General features: G+C 41.5%; 2 protein-coding genes across 3 annotated transcripts in view; both read right to left on the reverse strand.

Moving 5' to 3' along the window:
- Positions 1-1,229: 1,229 nt before the first annotated feature.
- LOC135527926 (RNA-binding protein 39-like) lies at positions 1,230-12,428 on the reverse strand. Of its 2 annotated transcripts, XM_064956591.1 has the most exons (16): positions 12,048-12,428; positions 11,518-11,574; positions 9,877-9,929; positions 9,467-9,667; positions 8,696-8,761; positions 8,526-8,579; positions 8,289-8,406; positions 7,994-8,146; positions 7,746-7,883; positions 6,196-6,261; positions 5,912-6,116; positions 5,552-5,653; positions 3,843-3,957; positions 3,475-3,580; positions 2,746-2,824; positions 1,230-2,089 (listed from the first exon to the last, which is right to left on the reverse strand). In XM_064956591.1, exons 2-16 carry the CDS (start codon positions 11,566-11,568, stop codon positions 1,989-1,991), a joined length of 1,608 nt encoding a protein of 535 aa, XP_064812663.1. In that variant the 5' UTR covers positions 11,569-11,574; positions 12,048-12,428; the 3' UTR covers positions 1,230-1,988. The 2 variants fall into 2 exon arrangements, with proteins under 2 accessions (XP_064812663.1, XP_064812664.1); XM_064956592.1 differs by lacking the exon at positions 8,696-8,761.
- Positions 12,429-12,612: 184 nt separating this feature from the next.
- LOC135527925 (solute carrier family 12 member 5-like) overlaps positions 12,613-19,881 on the reverse strand; it is a 118,887-nt gene continuing 111,618 nt past the window's right edge. The window contains exon 26 of the mRNA XM_064956590.1: positions 12,613-14,904. Coding sequence (XP_064812662.1) covers positions 13,602-14,904 — 1,303 coding nt within the window. The 3' untranslated portion in view covers positions 12,613-13,601. The remainder of the gene's footprint in view (positions 14,905-19,881) is intronic.

Raw genomic sequence — 19,881 nt, forward strand, 5'->3', positions numbered from 1 at the left:
TTAATTAGGGCCGATTTCAAGTTTTCACAACAATCGGGAATCTGTATTTTTGGGCGCTGATTTGTTTATACCTTTATTTAACTAGGCAAGTCAGTTAAGAACTCATTCTTATTTTCAATGACGGACTAGGAACGGTGGATTAACTGCCTCCTTCAGGGGCAGAACGACAGATTTTCACCTCGTCAGCTCGGGGGGATACAATCTTGCAACTTTACAGTTAACTAGTCCAACGCAATAACGACCTGCCTCTCTTGTTACACTCCACAAGGAGACTGTTGCACGAATGCAGTAAGCCAAGGTAAATTTCTAGCTAGCATTAAACTTATCTTATAAAAAACAATCATAATCACTAGTTAACTACACATGGTTGATGATATTATCTAGCGTGTCCTGCGTTGCATATAATCTGACTGAGCATATAAACATCTAAATATCTGATTGAGCGGTGGTAGGCAGAAGCAGGCTTGTAAACATTCATTCAAACAGCTATTCGTTGTGCTTCAAGCCTATCAACTCCCGAGATGAGGCTGGTGTAACCGAAGTGAAATGGCTAGCTAGTTAGCGCGCGCTAATAGCATTTCAAACGTCACTGGCTCTGAGCCTTCGAGTAGTTGATCCCCTTGCTCTGCATGGGTAATGCTGCTTCGATGGTGGCTGTTGTCGTTGTGTTGCTGGTTCGAGCCCAGGGAGGAGCGAGGAGGGACGGAAGCTATACTGTTACATTGGCAATACTAAAGTGGCTATAAGAACATCTAATAGTCAAAGGTTAATGACATACAAATGGTATAGAAGGAAATAGTCCTATAATTCCTAAAACTACAACCTAAAACTTCTTACCTTGGAATATTGAAGACTCATGTTAAAAGGAACCACCAGCTTTCATATGTTCTCATGTTCTGAGCAAGGAACTGAAACATTAGCTTTCTTACATAGCACATATTTCACTTTCTTCTCAACACCGTTTTTGTATTATTTAAACCAAAGTGAACATGTTTCATTATTTACTTGAGGCTAAATAGATTTTGATATATTAAGTTAAAATAAGTGTTCATTCAGTATTGTTGTAATTGTCATTATTACAAATAAATAAAAATCGGCTGATTAATCGGTATCAGCTTTTTTGGTCCTCCAATAATCAGTATCGGCGTTGAAAAAAAAAAATATGATTGGTCGACATCTAATTAAAACAGTAATTATTAAAAGGTCTGAGTGTAAAACACAAGACCAGCTGTTGTAAACTAGGATTTTATTACAAACACATATTTCACATCCCCCTTCATTCCAGATGAAACAATCCAATGTCAACAAGACAAAATGCACATCACATTGAACCACCCAAATCACTTATTTTGATAGTAAATTTAAATCAAGAGTTTTTACAAAATCAAGTCTTGATTACAAATGTTAAAAACTTAGTGATCTCAAACACAATGAATACCTTGAAGTTGTTAACAACAAAAAAATAGATCTGTTTTTGGGTGTTTGTAGGCATTGTTCTTTTCATTTAACACATTAACTGAAAAACTTACTGGGCAAATCAATTTCTAAAGCTGAACTGAATGACAAAACGTACAATAAGTGGTAATTGGATGAGGACAGAGCAAACTGCACTTAGAATCAGAGGTTAATTAGGTGGGGTTGTCCCCAAAATGGGTTCTTTTGTGGTCAGTTTCAACTTAAATCTACTTAGTACCCACTTTCCACTGTATAACAACTCCTTATCGCAATGCAGGTTGAAACACACAACGTAATTTGCTCAAGTGCACCAACAGAAATGTGCGGATACAGAACTCAAGCTCAGCCTGATGGCTGTCAGATTGAACAATAAAACAAATATCCTTCAAAACCTTTTGTATTTCTGAATGAAGATTGGGTGGACTGGTGCAGTATTTTGCTACTCTGGTAAATAAGTTCCCAACATATTAGCAAACATTATGTACATTTTGAAGCCCACAGGTGTTGCAACATCTACTCCATGCATGGCAGACCTATCGCCGCGAAGGCATCAGTAGCTGGGTGGCCGTTACCGAATCAGGGAAAAGGTTATGGTAGGTTGGGAGGGGTACGTATGCCGCAGTGATCATTTTACCTACGGAGAAAAGAAAAAAAAACTTGCATCATTACTTGTCTAACACATATGAACAAGTTATTTATGAACGTAGAAAGCAGATTTAAAAAAAACAAAAAAAAAACATTCTAGCTCGAGATAAAAATGTTTTAATAAAATCAGCAGCACAACTCACTTGAACCTAAAATAAAAGAGTACAGTAGGAAGATTTGAGAAGCATTTAGCCTATAGAAATCCCTGATCACACTTGTAGGCGATGTTGGCTAACTAAGCTCATGCGTAGAAAGAGAAAACGCGTTTAACGGTGGTCTCGTGCCAAACTGCATGTGCAGGCCGTCAAATCAAAGGTCAATATAAAAGTTGTTTTTGTCTAAAATGTGTTAGTTTGTCACTTTTACAAGGTTGGAGTAATAACATGTTCAACTACTTGAGACATTTGCTCGAATCTAGGTTGTGCCTTCACATTTCTATTAAATTATCAGCTAAGAAATTTGGCAAGCGTTCAAGGAAGTCTTGCAATGCTGTGGCTCTGGGTTTAGAAACTCTGTGCTAACATGGTACAGTTTTGTTTTGATTACTTCCCATTATTCCATGCCACAAACATAACTGATATAAATGCAAGGCATGTAAATATCAAAGAATGACCCTATAGAATGCATTGGTACAAGGATACACACCTGCAAACCACCGTCCATGTAGGGCATTCACTGCAGCCATCGCTGTTGGGATAGTGGGGCATTTTACGTACACGTTGCCCTATAAGAGAAAGGAAGCGGTAAGATAAGGGCAATAAAACATCTATTGATCTGTAACATTGCCCAAGTACCTTAAATCCACGGAGTTGAGCGCAGACTAGAGTTTTTTTTATTTTTTTTAAATGAACCTCCGACTTGCTATGCAGTCGATACTTCCAAAATGTAAATTCTTACACCCTTACCGTGGACCCATGTTTGGCTTCGGTTGTTGCGTGCCTTTGTTTGCTGAAATCAAATACAACTGACTCTTTCCTCATTGCTGTTGCTCTAAGATGGCAACTCAGCGCATGTGCCAATTGAATCTCAACAAGGAAACACTGTGGCTGTATTTCATTAATGTTTCATTAAAAAGTATGGATTTCAGCAAACAAAGACACGCAACAGAGTACAAACATAGGTACATGGGTTAACATTTTGAAATAACTGCAGAGACTTATATTCATATATTTTTTTTTATAGTCTGCACTTGGCAATCTGCAACAGACAATTTGATGGACGTAAGGCTATAATTGATCTTGAAATTAACGTAACATTCTAAATTTTACCATTATATAAAACATGCAGCACCTAATTTTTGGGGGGCAAAGTGCATAATTTGCTGGACCAGTTTAGAACTATCCACCTCTATAGTGCATTTTAAAAGGGTCTTACCTGAGGTGAGTTCTTGTCGACATATATATGGACAATTCCACCATGTTTGTTGCACTCCTCCATGACGTCATCTTGAATCTCGATGTCCCAACCAGGCTCATTTTCCCTGGAAAGGAGGCAGGTCGTTTCAACCCCTTCATCACAAACTAATGACTCGTCTAACCCAGCTTCATGAAATGAAAAGTTAAGCCCTTTTGGCTCCCAGAAAAAAAGCCATAATCAATGAGTTGACAGTTATTTAGTATCTCCCCAATTGTACCCTAATCTTACATTTGGTGATGCATTTGTGAACCTAGTTCAGTGAATCAAAGCTCTAAAACAATGGTTTTTTGCCATCATGAAATGAAAAGGGGAAAGTAGTGTCTTACGACTGTGGGCTGAACATGTTGGACAGCTGTAGGCAGTGTGTAGCCAGTGGTTGAGTTGGGAGGTTCATGGCCTGGTTCATGCTTGGACCCAGGTTCATGGCAGGGTTGGCGACAGCTGTAAAAGGAGATGACAGCATCATTAACAGAGGTCCTTCTCACCAGGGGGGTCAAGTGCAGTTGAATTCCTGTCTGTTGAATTGACCATCAGCTCCCGAACAAACTGTAATTGACCCCAACCCTGCACCTGACTTAATCATCAGGTTGACTTAGTAATTTTGATTACCTCCCCCCTTTAAACAAGCAATCAATGAATACATGTAAAAGTACAGGACTGGTCTTTCTTCCGTGTTGTTTCAATGCACTGTTGGACAAAATGTAGTTACACACAAGAAAACCAGAGAAGATGTATACGGAGAGCTTGAGAATCTTATTTGGCTTAAACAAGAAAAACATTTATATGCATACTGTGAATTTAGTATGCATGACAGCAATGACTTCAGGCCACAACAAGAAAAAAGGAACATGGGAGATTTCACTCTGGTTTGAAACATGAGAACTTGAAAGGATTTATTTTAGATGAGCATTAAATTGTGTGCAGATTTGATAAATTGTGCACTCCAATTAAACACATTCACCTTCAGGGGGTGGGTTCAGCCTGGCTTGTATGTCTAAAAGATTAGAAGAAGAGAAGTTAAAAACTAGCACTTAGGCTGGAAAGGGGAAATTATTTAGGTTGTGAGGATGGAAAGATGCACAATAGATGAAGAGCATAGCCAAGACCATTTACTTACTACACTGCAGTGCACATCATACCATTAGACCTAGTTACTACAGATGGACATCCATAGCATAAAGCAAACACAGAGAAGCTAAGGTTCTCCTGTTTCTGCATGTTAGTTCAATATCAGCATTCCATCTAGTATTATAGTGTTTCAGCAAGTTGTAAGTGTCCATTCACTTAGTAAGACAAATTGCTGGCTTTGGCAAGACAAAACACAGGTTGACTTGAATGATGCTAACTCATTATAGGTTTCCCACCAGTTGCCCATTATATTCAATGTGCTCTTTTCAAGCAGTGTCATAGTGAGGGAAGAAAACATCTTTCAGAGAGTACGTCTCAGATGTCTTTCACCAAAAGCTGACAACATGGCAGGTTGTTGCAGGGATGTGGCCAGAAGCGATGAACATACCACATAAAGGAGTATTGGTGGCAATGGCAGATTGGCATTTAGTGTTTACGTGTGGATCCATTAGATAAATGTGGAAGAGATCATTAAAAGATAAACGATAGTGAGAAAGGATGAGAAGTCCTATGGTGGTACATTTGAGGTGATCAAATACTGGTGGTCACAGAAGCAGTTTATTTGAACCCACGCAGTCTCCAGATCATTTGAACCCACGCAGTCTCCAGATCACTTGAACCCACTTTGCATCCATTGTTCACTGGAAACCATCCTGCCAATGGAGGTCTGACAGCTCTCGTTTGCTATGTACCTCTAGAATTAGTTATGATCAACAGCCAAAGCAAACTTAGTACATTTCACATTAGCATGAGGTATCAATAAAGCTTAAAATTCAAAATCACAGGTTTTGAACTTTTCTCCTTTGAGGAGAGGCATGTCTGCCGTGTCTTAAGATGAGGCCAGTGAGTAGTTCATTCCACAATATGTAGTGTGACATGTTACATACAGTATAGATCATGTGACTACCTGTACCAGCTGCCATGTTGCCGAAGTGGATTGAAGAGGAGTGCATGGAACCACTCATCTGTAGAGCCTGTTGTGCAGCTGGAGGAATCTGAAGACCAGTACCTGAGGGAAACAAGTATTCATTAGCATCAAGTCTGTTCAATGCTATTTAAAACAACTTGAGCACACATACTGGAGTGATTAGATGTCAACTGGGATAACAACACCTTGGTTGATAAAATAGGTTTTACATTTCATCACAACAGGTGGAGATATTGAATACTACGCTCAACTTTTACTAACTGCTGACAAATAAACCCAATGGCAATTTTGAGCACAAAAGAAACTACATTCACTCAAAAACATCAGCTAATAGCTCACCCTCTGCCAGCCGGGCCATAAGCTGCAGGCGCCCGGTGGTGCCCAGGTCAATGCCCGTCCTCTCCAGCTCGTCGTTGTCCAGGAAGGAGCTGGCGGTGGAGGAGTCGGTGCGTTCTGTCACGTTACCAACCTTCATGGGCCGTCCGGCCAGCTCAAAGCCATTCAACTGCTCCAATGCTTTCTTAGCGCACTCTGCATCTGCAAACTGCAATTACACAAGGTCATCCAGTAGGAAATTAGCTAAATAACATGGCACACACACACTTTTTGAATCAGGAACTTACGGAGATGAAACCATATCCTTTGGATCGTGCAGTTTCACTGTCCATCATCAGCTGTATGCTCTCAATCTGTTAAGGAAAACATCCAGTTAGATACAGAGTTAGTGGAAAATTGAGGTTAACTTTTAATAGCTGCAGGGGCAGTATTGAGTAGCTTGGATGAAAGGTGCCCATATCAAACAGCCTGCTCCTCAGTCATAGTTGCTAATATTTGCATATTATTATTAGCATTGGATAGAAAACACTGAAGTTTCTAAAACAGTTTGAATGATATCTGAGTATAACAGAACTCATATTGGCAGGCAAAATCCTGAGTTGAAAGCAAAAAATCTGAGCTTGTATGCATTCACCAGAGCCCCCAATGAAATCCCCTTGAGATATGAATGATGTGGCACTGCCTAGGGGTTCCACTAGATGTCAACCATCAATAGAAATTATGAGGCTTCTATGTTGTTGAGGGAGTGAATGAGAGCAGAATATATCAGATGTCCATCAAGCAGCCATTTTGTGATCCCACTTTTTCCTCATGGTAGTCACTTGCGTTCCATTGCTCACGAAGACAAGAATACTCCGGTTGGAACTTTATTGAAGCTATATGTTAAAAACATCCTAATGATTGATTCTGTACTTAGTTTGAAATGTTTCTTCGACCAGTAATATCACCTTTTGAAGTTTTTGTCCGATATAACGCTGACCAGATTTAGCGTTTGGATATGTATACCAAACGCTCAAACAAAAGAAGGTATTTAGACATAAATAACGGATATTTTCGAACAAAACAAACATTTGTGGACCTTGGATTCCTGGAGCGCTTTCTGATGTAGATCAAAGGTAAAGGAATATTTATCATGTAATTTCTTATTTATATTGACGCAATCTTTGAGGCTGTGGTGTTTTTAAATTGAGCGCCGTCTCAGATTATTGCATGCATTTCTTTTTCCATAACGTTTTTATTTTATTTTTTATTTTTTTTTTTAAATCTGACACAGCGGTTGCATTAAGGAGTGGTATATCTATAATTCCATGTGTATAACTATATTATCATCTACATTTATGATGAGTATTTCTGTTGAATGATGTGGCTATGCAAAATCACTTGATATTTTTGGAACTAGTGAATCTAACGCGCCAATGTAAACTCAGATTTAAAAAAATATAAATATGAACTTTATCAAACAAAACATGCATGTATTGTGTAACATGACGTCCTATGAGTGTCATCTGATGAAGATAATTCAAGGTTAGTGATGAATTTTTATCTTTATATCTGGTTTTTGTGAAGGCTGTATTTTGCTGGAAAATGGTTGTGCTTATTGTGGTTTGGTGGAGACCTAACATAATAGTTTGTAGTGCTTTTGCTGAAAAGCCTATTTGAAATCGGACACTTTGGTGATGATAAGACACATGTATGTTTGAGGAATTGTAATTATGAGATTTCTGTGGTTTGAATTTTGGCGCTCTCTATTTTCACTGGCAGTCATATCGATCCCGGTATCAGGATTGCAGCCATAACAGGTTAACATACATGACAAGTAATGGGGTTTCCTCCTTACCCTTCCGAAAGGCTCGAAGATGCCTCGCAGCATGTCCTCTGTGATGTTGAAGTGCAGAGAGCCCACGTACAGCCGCATGGGGCCAGCATTACCCTTCTGAAGGTTGTTGGCCATTGCTGCTGCTCTGTTCTTCTCAGCCTGCACACACACACAAAAATGGTGAGTCTATGCCACCTGCCAAGTTAGTTGTGAAAGGTGACATCACATTTACTAATTCCATCTAAAAATGTTATGGTTAAATCAACTACCTGAGAGGCCTGGACAATGATGGGCACTCCAAGAAGTCTCTGTCCAGTCAAGCCAATGGCCAATGGGACCGAATTCGCCTCCAGAAACTCAATGTAGGCGATGCCCTTTGACCTCCTGGAGTTTCTATCGGAGATCATCCTCACGTCTCTCACCTACAGGGGATAAAATAGCAATAGTGTGTCAAGAGTGAGCACCTTCCTATTGACCATTAGCTAAATGCTTTGTCAAAATAAAGTCTTGATCTTGTCATATTTCAGGCTTCTACTTTAAAATGTGTAAACTGTGAATACTGACTTTCCCCACAGCAGAGAAGAAGTCCTCTAGATCTCGTGGTCGGATTCTGGCTGCCAGCTGCATACAGAACACAGTACGGGCATCCCTCTCCTCTGGGGTCAGGTTGTCAATTGGTTGCCTTGAAAAAGAAAACAGAAAAACATGTTTTTGATGGACGGTGAGAAAAGAATTCCAGTTCACAAAACTGATCTGAAACCACGAGAGCTTCTAACTAGACAATCCAGCTGTGTATCTCACCTTACTGGACTCTTGTCTTTCTTGAAGGGACTACGACTTCTTGAGCGCCTACGACTGAAAAAGGTAACAATCACAAGAGTTAGTTCTAACCCAGACTTTACATTAATACTTTAATGACAAGACAGCCAACCACCAACACGTCATATCACAAAGAATTTAATTATAAAAACCTTAGTTTGTTGGCATGTGGTGGGCCAATCTTCCCTCCTGGACCACCGTTAAATTTCGGCCCCAAACTAGGGGTGTAAAACAAGGTTCAGCTCAGTATGTATGCCTACTACTGATGAAGATTAAATTTCAAACTGTGTTGGTTTTTAATAAGTGTTAAGTGTATAATATGTGTTAAGTGTATATTCAATTACCAATGACCTCAACGGAGTAGGTTAATATGCCTCAGAGTACAATTCATGCTTATGTGTTCGGCATTAAGTTTCAGGGACACACTGACTATCTGTGGAGGAAACGTCTCCAGCTGCATAGTAGGAATGATGAACACTTTCCCATTCATAAAGGCGATAGTCAAAATGGGCCCACAACAGCCTCCACCCCCACTTGGGCCTACTTTGTGTACTCTACTTCTCTTGAAACACAAAGGCTAATTAGCCCAGTCACATGACACTCAGCTGAAAGAGGAAGTAAGAAAGGAGTAGTAAACAGGGTTGACCTGAGGACAAAACCAGGGCTACAGCATTATTTATCCACCTCATGTCTGAACTTCCACATAGAAGTCAACCACCATAACCCAGATGTTTGTTTTTTTACTATACCGCTGTCAAATACAAAATCCCGTTTCATTTCATCAACATTTGTACTGCCAGCTTTCAAGGGGGGAAAAACAAATTACCTACAATGAAATGATAAAGCAGACTATTCCCCACCAAAACGTGGGAAGTAGACAACACAGATAAGGGACGCAAAAATTGGTAGATCTCTATACATACAAGGGGCTGCGGCGTCCTCTGTAGCGCCCAGCACGCTCCCTGCTATGGGAGCCGCTGCGGCGGCGCTCCTTACTGCGGCTGCGTTTCTTCTCCCGACTCTTGCTCCTCTTCCTGTCCCGGCTCTTCTTCCTGTCTTTGCTCTTGCTTCTGCGCTTGTCAGAGCTCGGGCTCCGACTACTCCTACTGTGGCTCCTCTTTTTCCTGGAACACAAGTTGAGATTGTCAGAGTGCAAGTCACAGAATCAAATAATACAGTTAAAAGATACTTGAAACAACATCTTCTGCCCATTACTCATGTAGTTTTGTAAAGGTTACATGATTAAAACCTTACTAAATCTGTAGATAGCTAACTGACCAGATAATGTGAAGACGGTTTAGCAAATAGCACAAGTTTAAAACTCAGTACTTACTTCTTACTACTGCGCTCCTCATGTCCATTAGCGCTAGAGGACTTGATCTCATCCTAAGCAGGGTCGATAGAAGAACATCATGAGGACGTAGAGGAAACATTGCAAGTCGTCAGGGGTAAGGGGAGGGAACAAGAAAATACAGAATATATTCATTTAGTAAAAATACTGTTAACATTACTGATATGTTTGGAGAGTATCTAAGGTGGTCCATCTACAGCCCCTGTAGAGTTCCACCCCCACCCCCCACCCACTGTTATAACTACATACTGTACAGTACTCAATCCAACCAAAAGTCAAGGTGTATGGGGAAAGCATCTAACATTTTGGCATGCTACAGTAAGCCATGGTAACAGTTTGGTCATCTCAACCCCACCCCTCCTGCTTTGTCGTACCAATACCACTATCTGTTCCTAAGCCCACTGAGGCCATGCTTGGCCCACAGCCACTAAAAGAGATCCTGTGGTTGGTGCCAGTCCAGTGATCTTCACCCATTTTCCTTCTTGGAATGTAAGAGTTCGATGCCACCTCTGTCACACATCTCGCCCTGAAGCAAACAGGGATTCACACTGCTTAGTAATATGGACTCCCAAGAAAAACTGAAAAGAAAAAATCCACTAGTTCAGCCTCATGTTAAATGACCTATGTTTGTTCTTTTAGTGCCGGCTGAATGGAGGTGATCCATTTTGGCTTGTATTTCATGAGGGGAAAACTATTCTTATTGGTGAAATCAATAACTAAATGTATCATGGAAATGAAATCTTGAAATGAAAATCTTAAATAAATTGTAATAAGAAAATAAACTTTGAATATTACTGGTGTTAAAAGGCATGCAAAGTCAAGATGCTGATTTACGAATCGGAATCAATAGACTTGGGCATGGAGACAGTATTCATATTTCAAAGTTATCAATAGCTTACTCTGTTGACCTCGGCAAAATCATGACTACACATTTAAGCCATATCAATGATTTGTAAAACAACGTATACTATGAGTCAGTAGACTAATCTACGAAAAGACATGTAAGGGTAAAAGTACTAACACACGTAAGGTCTATTTCAGGTCCGACTTACTTGACAACGATGCATAACAAATGTCAATGCATATAAATAGAATATGTGCCAGAACTACTGGTATCACGGTCAATCTAACTAACAGGTGTAAACATGGTGGAACAATGCCGTTAGTTACCATGTCAACAGAAATTTTAAATACTGTCTCCTTTGCATGTGAGGTAAAATGCGCTGATTATCATCCATTTGCATTCACCTTGTTGCAACCGAACAGGTGATAGGATGTTCTAAGATGAGGCTCTTTTTGTCCTAGGGGGATCACAGTACATCAATACATTGCGCAATTACTACCTTACTTTTTTCACAGTTCACACTGGAATCAAAGGTGAATTCATGGGAGTAGAGGTGAGATATCATTAGGCAAGTCTACAAAGAAAGATAGATGGGCGTTTATTGAGAATTTTGGATTATGTCTGACTGCATCACACACCACATTCATACATTGAGAGGCACACACAATCATTTAACTATCAATAATAGCGAACTTATACATCTCTGAGCAGCAAGATGATACTAGATCAGCAAATAGTGAATGCACAAAAAAAAATACAAGCCTGGCAATTCTACCCACCTTTCTGTATGGAGCCTCTAGCATAGCCTCAATGTCAAAATCGTCTGCCATGGTCTCCTGCAAGAGAAAACAAAATACAATCAACTCATGTTTAGTCATAAGATAAAAACATGACATTCATATAGAATTCGTTAGGTCTATTGCGGCCACAGAATATAACGTTAGTTGGCAATCTAGCTAACGTTAGTTAGAAAAACTGTTCGCTAGCTACCAGTAGCTAGTTGAATGTTCTCACAATAACTACATTTTAGCTGGGCAGCTAACTAGCTAGCTAAATAGTTCCCAGCTGACAGAGCATCAACTGTGGAACATTCCAATGCATTTGACCAACACTCCTACACGTTAGGCTGCAGCTTACAGCTAGCTAATGCTAGCTAGACTAGTTATAGCTAGCTACCTACAGTAGCTGATTAAGAACTATAGCTAAGACATTTAGCTAGCAAGATGTTTACTAGTAACGTAACTGGCGTTAGCTAACTAACTAGCCAACGTTCGTTTACTACTGAGGAAGATGTGCAATGGTAATTTACCGCAGGGATTTGTCCCACCGTCCCGTCTGCTTCTTTTTCTGTGACCAGAAAATGAATAGTTACCTAGCTAGCAAGCTAACCAACCAGCCAGTGAGCTAGCCTGCGAACTACCGTTGCCTCCTTCTAAAATAGGCCCAATTTGACCTCGGATTCGCTTGCTGCTGTTCCTGACAACAACAGATTCAAAATAATCGCTCCAGAAAATGCTCTCTCTAGACTACGTATTACCAACGAAATTATCAGTAACAGCCCGTAAAGTATTTAGCTTTATATTAGTTATCTTTCTTCCCCTTTCAAGCGTTTGAAGTTGTTTCACAAAACAACTTCCTTTGCCTCTCTAAAATGGCGCTCTGCACTCAAGCCTCGAGGAAGGCGGGGTTGTTTGTCCTAGCTATCTAGAAAGGCGACTACACCGCCTCTCTCTTCTCAATATGGTACTTTACCGCCACCTACCGGAAAATTAGACCAAATCACCCAAAATGTGAAAAACAAATGCCTCCTAGGACTGCATTACCTCCCCTGCACAGATATGATCATAGAACAGAGCCATGTAGCCAACCGTTTATTTATTTATTTATTTAGTTTTTTGTGTGGTGTATAAACATGTCTGGCTCTTTACGACTGTAATTTGGCTGTAGAATAACAACCTCTTTCAATTTTCAAACACTTTTGTTTGATGTCAGGAAATAAATTCACAAGATCAGGAGAATTTCCTAACCAGGAAAAATATTAGTCCCTAGCTGAGATTTTTGCACTCAAGGCCTCTGCATGCTAAAGGGTCACCTTAGTTGCATAATAGCTTACTGCATGTTGGCCATCAGACTTTGTGACCCTTTAAGGAGCTGTAAAATACCTTTCACCGCTCCACTAAACATGATCTAAATCTGAGTATACACAATAAAACATCGCAAGGAGGACTGCAGGAACAGTGTAAAGCAATAGTGGGATTGTAAAATGAGAGATTCTTTATTAATAGTCATCAAATTAGTGTCAATATTCTGTATTATGTGAATGTGGATGTGTCAATATTCTGTATTATGTTAATGTACATTGTATGAATTATATAATCATGTGGTTTGAGTGCCCTTATTTGCAATTTTTTTGCTAATCGCAAAATTGTATTCATTCTCAGGTCATTTGACATAAAATTACCAATGTTGTACCACACTTGAAAACAAAAGCCTCCTCTGACCTCAATGCATTTAACAGTCAGGTGTGTGAGGCTACTGTAGTCGGTATGAGATGACACACTTTTACAAACCACTAAAAATAGACAAATGGATTTCATTAGGCAGTGAGACACAGACTTGCACACTAAAACATCTTAAAATAAGTACAAATAAAAACCCAATGGTTAATTTGTTTGTGTCCATAACACCTCTCATGTGGGATTGTAAAATAAAAAAGTGCAAGAAAGAGAAATGGATCAGAGTACATTAACCACGAATGAGGATTTATTCTATTGCTAAACTGCATGATTATCTAATCAATTTAAATGTTTTACCGTCATTCAGCAGTAAACTTATTTATACAACTAAATGGATAGCTAGCACCCTATGATGCTGTCGAATCGTCAGTTTTGATTTGACCATTTAGGGCCATCGGACAATCATAATGAGGCGGAACATTGAAAAATAGCTCATCATCAAAGCAGAGGTCATCTGAGGGTGATGCGAGATACGGCAGCTTCAACACAAAGCCTGTCAATATGCCCCCTAGTGCAGCCACTCCCATAGTGGAGAACACAGCTGCCACCTGGTAGAGGGCCTGTTCCCTGGCACTGCGCCCCAGACCTGGCTGCAGACCAGGGATTAACTCCTGGAGCTCCAGAAGCTTAGGATCTCCTTCCATAGGTGCCCTGTGGCTAAAGATCTCATACATGCTGGGTCCATACACCTCCTCAGTGGCTGTCAGGATGGCACATATCCCTGCGGCACAGGATATGAGTCCTGTGAGGCCATGCAGGTTGTGGATACCACACTGGTCCTGGATCCGGAGGTGGCGGGCCAGGAAGGGGCTGAGGTACTTGTATCCCAGCATGCAGGCGATGCAGCCCATCACACCCAGTGCATACGCAGCCGCAGGGGAGATCATCATGTCCACCGACGCCCCCACTGTCACCCCGCCCGCCAGGGTCACGTTCTGGATGTCGGCCATTGTAATCTTGCCATTCTTGTTGAGCATGGCAGAGAGGGCGAAGGCGGTGAGGGTGGAGGAGCTGAGGCCTATGAAGGTGTGCAGGATGGCCCTGTGCTGGTCGTCTCCCTTCAGGGTTAGAGCTGAGTTAAAGGAGGGCCAGAACACCCAGAGGAACAGGGTGCCCATAACTGACAGGATGTCTGACTGGTAGCTGGTGTTCTCCTTGGCGTGACCCTCGTTCAGACGTGGCCTGTACAGGACAAATGTTGCACCCAGGCCGAAATAGCAGGCAAACAGGTGGATGAGGATCGATCCCCCTGCATCGTTGATCCTCAGGTACTTGAGCACGGCCCATTCATTGACTGAGAACACTGGGACCTCCAGCAGGGCCATGACTAGGAGCTGCACTGGGCTGGTCTTTCCCAGGACAGCCCCGAAGGAAATGAGCACCACGGCACAGGCAAACTCAGCATTGATCAGGTTGATGACCCCCAGGTGGATCTTCCCAGCATGGCTGAACTGGAAGTAGCCCTGTACCAGGATGGCCCACTGGATGGCGAAGGTGGCCGTCAGGAAATTGAAGACCATTCCACTGAAGCCGTAGAGACGGAAGAAGGCCAGAAGGCACCCAAATCCAATGAATATCATCACCTGAATGTCAGCAAAGTATGGGTAATCTCGGTACAGTGCGTTGTCCATGGGTTTGGTCTCATTGTTCTGCAGTTTAGCATTAGCATCATTGTCATAGGTGACAAAGGCAGTGTAGAGAGCTAGGAGGAGAACCTCCAGGACCAGCACCAGGACAGGCAGTCTCACCCTCAGACTGGTGGAATGCTTTTTCATGTTGAGAGCTTTTTCAGACAAATGACCAGAATTGCTTTTCTCTGCCTTTATATCATCTCACCCTTGATAAGAAAGGCCTAGAACATTGCTGGAGTTTTTACTAAGACTGATGTGCATAGACCACACCCCCTTTGTAGAGCAACGTTACTACTTGTACTTTGGCCTTTACAATAAACCATCTCCCAGGCATTGTGTGGAAAGCTACTCTGAAATATAGTTTACCAAGTTACCAATTACTTCACACTGGAAAAAGTTGAGCTACATAATGCTTACCTGAAGATAATTATAGTTTAATTAAAGTTACTCTGAAAAAGCAGTTCACTACATCAAAACTACCTTGTGAAAAACTATAACTAAATCTAAAATGTCATATAATACAAAGTTAAGAAACATGTATGTATTAACACTGTTAATACTGTATCAAAACAGTATTAACGGTGTAGTGAGATCTGTGTGACAGACAGAATGTGAGTGTGTCGGCTAGCCCAGCGGTCATTAACTACTGAAAACACTATCAACATTTGAATGTAGTTAAACTGCCAACAAGCTACTGCAAAATGTAGTTGAATTACTAGTTGAATTACATGTTGTGGTACTATTCCCCCAACACTACTCCCAGTCAGAATCTGTTTCGCAATTTTACAACACAGCGCAACCTTCAATAAAATTCTATAATGAGCACAGATGGTATACACCTGACTTCAGGATGATCATTGTAAATGAGTGTGTCACAGGTGTGATGAAAACCCTTGAGTACTATGCATGCTTCAGCCAATGCGCTCCTAATTGAGTCCCTGCTAATTGATTGATTCATTGAGAACTGTGATTGTCTCCCTGTTTTTCCATGCCTGTTTTTAACCCTTGTTTCGGTCGTTTGAGATGTGGCTGTGTTTGGGAGGGAAGCAGCTGTTTTGTTACGAGAAGGATGATGTGACAGATGATGCGATAGCTGATACCCTGAGTTTTAGGTAGTTGTAATGCTTTCCCTCCACCAGCACAGAAACTTGTTTTTATTTGATTCGATTGTAAAATTGTTTTGTGTTCTGGCCTCCCATTTTTGTGCAAAGCTAACACTAACTAGTTTATTTATGAGAACTGGCCCTTCCTATGTTCTTCCCCTGAATCCCAAACGTAAAGAACCTTTGTAAACTGGTATAAATATGATTCTGAACTCCCTATGCTCTTGGTGTAAATCTTGGGTTGTGTAGTTGGATCTATGGTACTGAAAGGAGTTTAGCCATCGCAGCCCTTCTCAGCCAGGGTGTGATGTGTTTCCACAGAGTACAGCATAACACCCTCATGATCAAAACATGGCATAATCACTTTGTTAAAAAGATTGAGGACTGTGCATGCATTTTTACTGTGCGTGGCCGCTAAAGGAAATTCTCCCCAAAAATATAGCTAAAAGAATGTGATACATTTTGATTACTGTTTTTCTAGTGCTAAATCTGGGGCAGCGTGAAATGGTTAAATGTAAACAGGAAAATAAAGTATTGATTGAATCCTCAATTCATCAGTCTGAGAGGTTAGCATTAATCATGTATACTGAAAAAAATAAACACAATGTGCAATAATTTCAAAGCTTTTACTGAGTTACAGTTCATATAAGGAAATCAGGCAATTTAAATGAATTCTCTAGGCCCTAATCTATGAATTTGACATGACTGGAAATAAACATATGCATCTGTTGGTTACAGATACCTTAAAAAAAGGCAGGGGTGTGGATCAGAAAACCAGTCAGTATCTGGTGGGACCACCATTTGCCTCATGCAGCGCGACACATCTCCTTTGCACAGAGTTGCTCAAGCAGTTGATTGTGGCCTGTGGAATTTGGTCCCACTCTTCTTCAATGCCTGTGTGAAGTTGCTGGATATTGGCGGGAAATGGAACACACTGTCGTACACGTCGATCCGGAGCATCCCAAACATGCTCAATGGGTGACACGTGTGGTGATTATGCAGGCCATGGAAGAACTGGGACATTTTCACCTTCCAGGAATTGTGTACAGATCCTTGCGACATGGCGCCGTACATGATCATGTTGAAACATGAGATGATGGTGGCAGATGAATGGTACCACAATGAGCCTCAGGATCTCTTCACGGTATCTCTGTAAATTCAAATTGTCATTGATAAAATTCAGTTGTGTTTGTAGCTTATGCCTGCCCATACCATAACCCCACCGACACCATGGGCCACTCTGTTCACAACATTGACGTCATCAAATCGCTCGCCCACACGATGCCATACATGCGGTCTGCGGTTGAGGCCGGTTGGACATACTGCCAAATTCTCTAAAACAATTTTGGAGGCAGCTTATGGTAGAGAAATTAACATTCATTTATCTGGCAACAGCTGTGGTGGTCCTTCCTGCAGTCAGCAGGCCAATAGCATGCCCCCTCAAAACTTGAGACATCTGTGGCATTGTGTTGTGACAAAATTGCACATTTTATTGGCCTTTTATTATCCCCAGCACAAGGTGCACCCCCAAACTGCAGTCAGTTCAAGACCCTGGTGAGGACAAAGAGCACGCAGATGAGCTTCCCTGAGATGGTTTCTGACAGTTTGTGCAGGAATTCTTTGATTGTGCAAACCTAGAGTTTCATCAGCTGTCTGGGTGGCTGGTCTCAGACGATCCCGCAGGTGAAGAAGCCTGATGTGGAGGTCCTGGGCTGGCGTGGTTACACGTAGTCTGCGGTTGTGAGGCCGCTTGCACTTACTACCAAATTCTCTAAAACGACGCGGGTTATGGTAGAGAAATGAACATTAAATTCTATGGCAACAGCTCTGTTGGACATTCCTGCAGTCAGCATGCCAATTGCACACTTTGAGACATCTGTGGCATTGTGTTGTGTGAAAAAACAGCATATTTTAGAGTGGCCTTATATTGCCCCCAGCACAATGTGCATCTGTGTAATGATCATGCTGTTTAATCAGCTTCTTGATATGCCACACCTGTCAGGTGGATGGATAATCTTGGCAAAGGAGAAATACTCACTAATAGGGATGTAAACAGAATTTGTGCACAACATTTGAGAAAAATCTGCTTTTTGTGTGTATGGAACATTTCTGGGATCTTTAATTTCAGCTCATGAAACATTGGACCAAATCTTTACGTATTGCGTTTTGTTCTGTGTACATTACATGGGTGGAAAGAGTATTGAAATACACTATATATACAAAAGTATGTGGTCCACCCTTAACGTTAGTGGATTTGGCTATGTCAGCCACACCTGTTGCTGACAGGTTTATACAATTTAGCACACAGTCATACAATCTCCATAGACACACATTAGCAGTAGAATGGCCTTATTGAAGAGCTCAGTGGCTTTCAACGTGGCACCGTCATAGAATGCCACTTACCATCAAGTCAGTTCATCAAATTTCCACCCTGCAAGAGCTGCCCCAGTCAATTGAATGTGCTGTTATAGTGAAATGGAAACATCTAGGAGCAACAACAGCTCAGCCATGAAGTGGTAGGCCACACAAGCTCACAGAATGGGACCGCTGAGCGCTGAAGCGTGTAAAAATCATCTTTCCTTGGTTGCAACACTCACTACCGAGTTCAAAACCTCTGGAAGAAATGTGAGTTCCAAACGGACTCTGGAAGCAATGTCAGTTTGCTACATGAGGCTCATTTATAATGGTTAAGTTGTTATGAATGCACTGATGTAAGTGGACGCAAGTTGTATTTCGGCTACTTTGGAAAAAAAGATGAGGCCTCTATCTATCTCTATGGCCTGTTAAAACTCATATCGGCCCTCTCCTTGGCTAGAATGTTCCCACCTGATCTCACGTCCTCCCCACCTGCCTTCCATCTTTGAGACCGGAAGACATCTATTTCCATTGTTAGAGCTGTCACTTGACTATCTTGTCAATATAATAGACAATCGTTGTATAAAGGCAGGTTGTTCCGTCCTCAGTGTTGTTCAGTGTTTGTGGTGGCATGGGGTGGCCCAAGTCCTTTATTATTTTCCTTTTTTTGGGGTGATCTGACGATCAGTGCTATCCAAGATCCTTGGGACTCCCCTACCCTAAACCCTACTCTTACCCTAACCATAACCATGATCTAACCTTAACTCTTACTTTACCGTTAAACATGTTAACTTCAATGGAGTAGGGATGTCTAGTACTGCATGTTCAATATCCTAGCTTATACTAGCTTGTTATTGATATTGTATAGTGTCAGGACCCGGTTACGAACCTGGGTCTCCGGAGTGAGAAACAGTCACTTAACCAACTGAGCCACGAATAGTCAGCAGAACCCAGAAGATGAGGCAGACACAGCAGTACTTAAGACGGTGTATTTAATAAAGTAAAAAGGAGAAGTCCTTAAATACAAAAATGGCAAATCCAAAAGGTGGTAGGAATAGCACAAAAAAGCCTCAAGAGACACTCAAAAACAAAAACAGAATTCCACAAGAGCATCCACCGGAATCGACAGGAAAACACAGAACACTAGGGCTGGGTGCTAACATACAAACACAGAGCACAGAACTGAGGGAAACTAAGGGTTTAAATACAATCAGGGGAAAACGAGGTACAGGTGCAAATAATAATGGGGAACAAGGGAAAAAACACAAGGTCAAAAATCACAATGGGGGCATCTAGTGACCAAAACCCGGAACAACCCTGGCCAAATCCTGACAGAATCCCCCCCCCTAGGAACGGCTCCTGACGTTCCTACCAGCTCTCTCAGGGTGGAGGGCCCTGAACTGACGAATGAGGTCAGGATCCAGGATGTCTTTGGCAGGAACCCAGGAGCGCTCCTCGGGACCGTAGCCTTCCCAGTCCACCAGATACTGCCAGGACCGCTGCACCCGGCGGGAATCCAGTATCCGATGGACGGTATA

Source organism: Oncorhynchus masou, chromosome 33 (genome assembly GCF_036934945.1).
Source record: "Oncorhynchus masou masou isolate Uvic2021 chromosome 33, UVic_Omas_1.1, whole genome shotgun sequence".
Classification (NCBI taxonomy): Eukaryota; Metazoa; Chordata; class Actinopteri; order Salmoniformes; family Salmonidae; genus Oncorhynchus; species Oncorhynchus masou.